This window comes from Camelina sativa, chromosome 3 (assembly GCF_000633955.1).
Source record: "Camelina sativa cultivar DH55 chromosome 3, Cs, whole genome shotgun sequence".
Taxonomy (NCBI): domain Eukaryota; kingdom Viridiplantae; phylum Streptophyta; class Magnoliopsida; order Brassicales; family Brassicaceae; genus Camelina; species Camelina sativa.
Window position 1 is genome coordinate 2,190,697 of NC_025687.1, and position 7,442 is coordinate 2,198,138.

The 7,442-nt window shown below is 35.3% G+C and overlaps 2 protein-coding genes across 2 annotated transcripts in view; both read right to left on the bottom strand.

Moving 5' to 3' along the window:
- LOC104763325 (SNF2 domain-containing protein CLASSY 3) lies at positions 4,249–6,781 on the bottom strand. The gene is made up of 3 exons (XM_010486713.1): positions 6,682–6,781; positions 6,453–6,599; positions 4,249–6,365 (listed from the first exon to the last, which is right to left on the bottom strand). The coding sequence occupies exons 1-3, from the start codon at positions 6,745–6,747 to the stop codon at positions 4,428–4,430; spliced, it is 2,151 nt and encodes a 716-aa protein (XP_010485015.1). The 5' UTR covers positions 6,748–6,781; the 3' UTR covers positions 4,249–4,427.
- LOC104778569 (SNF2 domain-containing protein CLASSY 3-like) overlaps positions 6,757–7,442 on the bottom strand; it is a 7,061-nt gene continuing 6,375 nt past the window's right edge. Inside the window, exon 2 of the mRNA XM_010503022.1 lies at positions 6,757–7,375. Within this exon, the coding sequence (XP_010501324.1) occupies positions 6,757–7,375 (619 nt within the window). The remainder of the gene's footprint in view (positions 7,376–7,442) is intronic.

Consider the following 7,442-nt stretch of genomic DNA (forward strand, 5'->3'; position numbering starts at 1 on the left):
ATACTAATTAATCCTAGCAAAAGTAAAAGAGTGTATCATTGAACAGGTTGTCTTTCTTAGGTGAATATATTCATTACGGATAGAAGATGCGTGCTTCTGAGCTCGATCTAGGGGTTGATGCGAAAATATTTTGTTCTCTATTTCTTTTATGCATAACCTAGAGAATCTCATATCGAAATCTAGAACTAATCTTTAACGTTTGTATATTTTTTCTATTTTTTTACGTGATGTTATATGTTGGTTTTTCTTCGACTGCGATTTGATTATTCAAGAAACTTGTCAGACTATACAACTAATATGCATATCAAACAATTTTTGACTATACTTCTTTTTTACTCAAATATATACTAAAACTGTTTTCATCTATCATAAATTATATTTTTCAATTAAACACACTCCATTGTAACGTTTTGACGGAAAATATATACGTACAATTTCAGTCATTTTTACATGCACCATCATACTATTTGAAAGCATGAAGACTTTGGTTGCTACAAGACGTGGCTGTTCTTTTAGAGTTTCTTTGATTAGAGAACAAGTTATTATCATATCTATTAAGAAGATTTAGACTTATCCTTGTTTAGGAAAGTATGTCATAGGAGGTATCCTATATATTGTGTTATTGGGCAAACATGTTGTTTGGCCGTTTAAGAAGAATTTTAGAGAACTAAGCAAATAAACTTTTAGGGTTTTTAGGGATTTTGGTTAGATTAAGAATTTGCCAATGACAAATCGTGTTGACTTTGTTTAAATCTGATTAAACATATCTTGTAAAATTGTTTAAGTGATTCTTAATAAGAAAAAATGTCTTTTCAATATTGGCTCCATCTTCGTTTTTACACTATTATCATCCGAAGAATCGTAGATGTAATAATTGTAAGCGGAGAACGTAATATACTTTTAATATCGTACATGCTTAGTAGATATCATGTGTCGTAATCACTTTAATTTTCCAATAGCTACGCTACGCGTTACTTTAACCTATAGTTTGATGGTACGTATAAACTCTTAATCATTATGCCGAAGCCAATTTCTCTATATGAATCCATAGTTTTATGATAATCATGAAACGACATCCACTGAAACTGTGGTAAGAGGCTATTGATTCATACTTAAGGGTCAACAGACCAAGGGGACAAAAGTACATATGCATGGTTTCAAATGGTCACTAGCTAATTTACATCTAATCACCAACGGTTTACTTCATTAAAAAACCAACACGACGATGATTTTGCTTTTACTTTTACTTTTTGGTACAAAACTCATCTCTCAAAATTTCTAGAATTATGAGGCAGTCAGAGCAGAGAGATTGACCTTAATCTTATTTTTAATATATTAAATATTAAAAAAATAAGATTACATTGTAGACATATATAGGAATTAAATCGTATGCATCTGTTAATTTTTTTCTCTTTCTTTCTTTTGCTTTTATTTGTGGGGGGAGGCCCACTCTTTCTTTATGTTTGCTTGTAGGCTATGTAATGCCCGTTTATGTTTTAGAGTCGGGTCATATTGCTTTTTTAGGAAAAAGGAATAAAATAAAAAGCTTAATTATTTCAAAGATGGATATATAAATTATGTTAGATACCTTGACGAAAAAAAAAAATTATGTTAGATAATGTTTGCTAATTATTTCTCGTTCTTCTAAGTTGTAACCCCTTGAATTGATCTACATGATTATAAAGGTTTTTAGATTTCCAGATATAATTTGTTCAAAAAAAAAAAGAAAAAAAAAAAAGATTTCCAGATATAAAAAAGGTGTTTTACTCAAAACAAGATCATATATATATATATATTATTAACAAAGAAATTTTCACAAATCACACCAAAAAAAGGAACATAATGGACGTACACCAAACTATTACGTACATCAAACAAAATATTATATACACCAAACGATTATGTGTATAATTCCGGCGTGTTTGGATGTGTTAGAAGATTTAATGAGTTTGGGTGTGTATAATTCCAGCGATAAGAAGAAGTGGAGGAAAATTTCGGTGAGTTTTGGTGTGTAGAACTCCGGTGAGAAGAAGGGGAGGAAATTTCTGATGTGTATGGGTGTGTAGAACTCTGGCGAGAAGAAGAAAAAGAGAAAATTTCTGGTGAACAACAACGACAATATTAGCTAGGGTTGTAGAAGAAGATATGTTGAAGATGACTACAAAATTACAATAATGTCCTTCATTAAAATGGATTTGTGGACGTACACTATGCAAAAGAACGTTATGTACGTACACCAAACTGCAACATACACTAAATAAAAGAACGTTATGAACGTACACCAAACTGTAACATTGCATAGCTTATATTTTTTACACCTCTATAACTATGTTCAACGATGGGTTTGACACCTCTATAACTATGTTCAACGGTGAGTTTATTTGTAATTGTGAGAATACAGTTAGAGAATGTGTTATTGATTTAGTTATACATATCTTTATGTGTGATTGTTTCACTTCTCTCCCTAATTAGTCTCAAACAATATTGAATGACATAGTTCGTTTTATGATGATTGCCATCGCATTTCTCACATAAGTACATGTTTTGAATGTTACATTAAAATAACTGGTGTACGTACATGTTTTGAATGTTTTGTTTGTAAACAACTTGTGTTTTCATATGTACGTACACGTTCATATGTACATACATATATATGTACGTACATTAAAATAACTTATGACCACTAGTGAGGTATTGTAGGACATGATTTCAAATGTCAATGTAGTTGTCGACATTGTTGATTTTTTATGTTTCATTAGTTAGCTTCAAACCTGCAATTGGGATACGATTGCCGGTGAAAATGCAAGCATTTCTCTCATGGCAAATTGTATAAATCGCGGCTTGAGCCGCAATAAGCTTCAAGAGGGTTATTTTTGGTTCATTAGAAGGGGATCTCAGACAAAGAAGGAACTAATCCTAAGTGTTGAAATCTATGTGAAAATGTAATTGCAATTTGTAATCATAAATGTAAGTATGGAAGAGAAAAAATGTATGTGAGATAGAAAAGTTTGAAATAAAATTTGAATTTAGAATATAATATTGCACTAAGTAGTATATGTTTATTGTAAAATGTGGCGTATATCGTATATATGTATTTAGTATACTAATGTAGGGTACATGTACAACATTGCATTGTGTACTATTATATACACTTCCTCCTTATATATGTTTTTTTTTTGTAGAAACATTCCATCCTTGTATTTATATATATATATATATACAATCTTGTACAAAAATTATTACCATATACGTACACATAATTATACAAAATATTTTAATATTTACGTACACAAAAGTATATAATTTATTATCATATACGTACACATAACACATAACACATATGCACATGTTAATATTAATCACGAATCATTTTTAGCGGTACGATTCAAATTAAAAAAAAAGTTATGAAAATGGATCTTAAAAGATAGAGAAAAATGAATTGTAATTAAAAGTACAAATATAAAAAATAGTTATAATACTAGAAAGATAAAAAATGTGAAAATAAAAGAGGTTAAAAAAATAATAATAAATTTATATTATTTCATATTTCATATTTTTTATTTATATTTTTTTTATAGCTAATGAAAAAAACTAACTACCCATAGATAATTACTGTATCATCTAGTTTAGTTACATGGATATTTTGGTATAAAAAATACCTTGTGGCTATTCTATGAAAGTTGTATTTGACGTTACCATGGATAAAAAACATGAACAGTTGCTATCGTATGTAATTTACCCTTATTAACAACAAGAAACAACGAGAACCTAAAATGACCTAGATCGATGTTTTAGAAGTTAACAAATATCTTATTATACATGTAACTCTGTTGAAAAGTGATCATCGTATTGCAAGCATCGATGTTGATGTTGAATCATGATGATGATGTGAACTGAGAAGTTTCATTGGTCGCTCGTTAACGTTCATCCACAAGCCGGTTGGATCAATCGGTCCGGTTCAAAAAAATTGTCCCGACCCGGTTAGGGTTTAAATAGCCTCTGAATTTACAAAATCTCTTTCCATCGCTATTTCTCAAGCTTTGTGCTAGGCATCAAAGTGGTCTCTGTATTTGAATTTCTCAGATTGAAAGAAGCATTGGAAGGGACCTCTCTCCTTTGCTGCATTGCTCTTTTTCATTTGTGTAAGCGGAACCAAGATGCGAATGCTAACAGATTCAGTCTTGCTTTATAATCAGGGGTCCAACTCTTTGCAGCATAAGACATATTACTATATAAGTTAGGGTTCATACAAAATCCAAGGTGTTTTTTTTTTCAGATCCCCAAAAGTATCCCACAAAAGCATAACACAAGTCTTGAAAAGATGAAATAGCATATGATAATATAAGCGAAGAGATTAAATTGCAACCATCATCCTTGGACCCGGAATATAGAGTTCTTCCGGCCTGGTACCTGGAGTTGGTGATGACTCATGGCATAAGTATGCTGAAACCTTCAACTAGATCTGCTTCCTTCGGTTGGATTATAAGATTGTCAAACATATCCCCAAGCTTCGAACGTTGCACCATAGTGTCCAACACTTTATCCTCTGTCACAGCTTCAGCAATCTTTTCCTTTCCTTTGTCAGGTCTCGACGAGCATGCAAACACAAGCTCTGAGATTCTATCCTTTTGTGCTTGCTTACAGTACTTTGGCCCCTCAGGAGTTCCTTTTGCAACCAAGTGATACGTGTAAACAATCCGCTGCTGACCAATTCTATAAGCACGGCTAATAGCTTGTCTTTCGACTGCCGGATTCCACACAACATCCAAAAGAATCACCCTTGACGCTCCTACAAGACTGATCCCTTCAGAGCAGGCTTTTGTTGAAGCTAAGAACACTTTTGCCTTGGATTTTGGATCATTGAATTCGTTGATCAAAGTTTGTCTTTGTTTTTGCTCGAGCTTGCCATGCATGTACAACACTTCCTCCCCTGGATTCCAGTTGAAACGAGAGACCAGATGTTTCATGATCAGTTTCAATGGGTCTATGTATTGGCTGAAGACCAACACTTTCTCCTTTATCACCTCGCATAACTCAACGAACTCCATGAGGAATCTCGTTTTCACACTTTGCTTTGGATCGAGTCTTACCTTCTTAAGCTGTGCAAGCAAAGCCTCGTCGATGGACAAACGTTCCTTCTCAGAGAGTTTGCAGCGAGAGACTAGAGAAGGATGGACTGAGACCAGAGACAGCTTGTGTTCTGTTTCAAACACGTTTTTTGTTTTCCGGTTGTGAGTGACTTCAATGGATTCTAGGACTCTCTTCTGCAGCTCAGGTGGGTTTAACACCACAACGCATTCTCTCAAACCAGGGAGGCTCCTTTGAAGAATGCTTCCTTTATGGACATGCACAAATGGAAGCATGACAGCCTTCAACTCTTCGATCCCACGGTTGTTGATTTCGTTCCCCAAAGCTCTTTTTCCTCTTTTAGTTACAGTCATCCCACTCTTCTTGAGTGTGGATGTGAGCTTCTCCAGATACTTAGGTCTTGCGAGTCCCAAAACATTGCACAGCTCCTGGAAGTTGTTCTGAAAAGGAGTTCCAGAAAGCAAGATACGTTTCTGTGTTTCCACTTTAGATAGCGTTTTCCAGATACAACTTCTCTGGTTTCTAGGCGTGTGTGCCTCATCAAGAACCAGCAGTCCAGGCCTTCCCATAAGTATCTCTCTGATATCATTTAATTCTTTGTCTGGTTTCACTTCTCTCACCATCTTTGTCTTTTTGTCCTCGTCTTTAACTCCTGCAAGCTTCTCATAGAGGTTGTAGCTGATCCCGAGTATGCTCTTTGCTTTTATCCAAGAGTATATTTTAACCATCCTGATCTCATTATTGGTTCTAGCAGTGGCATTCTTCTGCATCAAAAGTCCCAGCGCCGCTGAACTCTCTTTTCCAGTAAACTCCAAACTGCTGAGATTATGAAAGGGAATGCTTATGTTCCATTTCTTAAACTCCTCTGCCCACGTGAGAAGCAAGCTTGCAGGAGCAATGATCACTGGTTTGCAATCTGGGAAGCATGCTAGGTAGGATTGCAGGAAAATGATGGTCAGGCGAGTTTTTCCTGTCCCGGGAGCGTGTGACATGATGCATCCTCCGGTTTCTTCGCTATTCTCAAAGTCCTTGAGCTCGTTCAACATGATTGTACCAGCTAAGTTCCTCCAAATAAACTCAAAACCTTCTTGCTGGTGAGGATACATTTGAGATTTGACCCCTGGGATCTTATCCCAAACGGTTCCTTCAGAAGAAACACAATCCTCATGTAAGCTGTTCGTGTTAGGAGCTTCAAACCCAAGTTTCCCAAGGATGTTGCTATTTTCTTCCTCGTCAAATCTATCAAATCTTCTCCTTTCCCTTGTGATCTTCTCTCCCTACACAAAGAAGCATACATTAGAGTTACTATCAAACCTTTCAGTTCAGACTTTTACTCATTTTACTGAATACTCCAAATTTCTTACCCACTCAGATTCATCCATGCTTCGGATTTCTCTCTGCACGAAGCCGCAGTTCATACACTTCAAACCAACCTCAAGATCAAGAATCAGATTGTGATTCCCTTTTTTACATTTTGCTGCTGGAGTTTCATCAATTAATATTTCTTCCATCTGCAAAAATTTCATGTCAGAATTACTTTGTTCTTAAACGAAAGGAGATAAATATACCGTTTTGAAGAAAACAAGAAATTACATTTGAAGGAAGCTCGTTGCTGACGTCGTTAGATTTACTGCAAAATGCTAGTTCTTCCCACAGCATCTGCAACTCTTATTCTGACTCAGAAATCTCAGGTGGTGATGGAGGTTCCAGCATACCAAATCTCTCTATCAATGGTGGTGGCCTAATGATTAGAAGTCCATCATCATCATATTTTCGTAGATCTTCATTTCCTTGTTCTTGAGACTGGTCTTCAGGTGAAGAAACTAGTTCTTCTGCTTCTTCATATCCTTCGTCTAATTGACCTTTATCCCTAACAGAGTTCACAAGCAGCCTGAAAAGATCAACTTCTCTATGGTTTCCATTTAGCACTCTCCAATCCGAGTTGTTATTAGTCTTGATTTCTTTGTCTTTTAGAGAAGGATCAGATTCATATCCAGATTTATCTGCAGAGCTGATAGAAGAATCAGACTGATTATCAATTGGTTCATTAGCCAAAACAGACTTATTCAACCCCCCTGCAACTGCAACTGCAGGTATCACCGACCCCAACCTGTTGATGGCTTGGACCTCTTTTGCTTTCTCTAAATTCTGGATTTCAGGTCTTGATGGTTTTTCAAGTGCTTGCACCTCTTTTGCTTTTACTGAACTGAGAATTTCAGGTCTGTATGTAGATGGTCTTTCAGGTGCTTGTACCTCTTTAGCTTTCTCTGAAGTGAAAACTTCAGGCCTGGATGTGGATGGATTCTCAAGTGTTTTCACTTCTTTTCCTGTCTCTGGATTCTCCAACTCAGGTG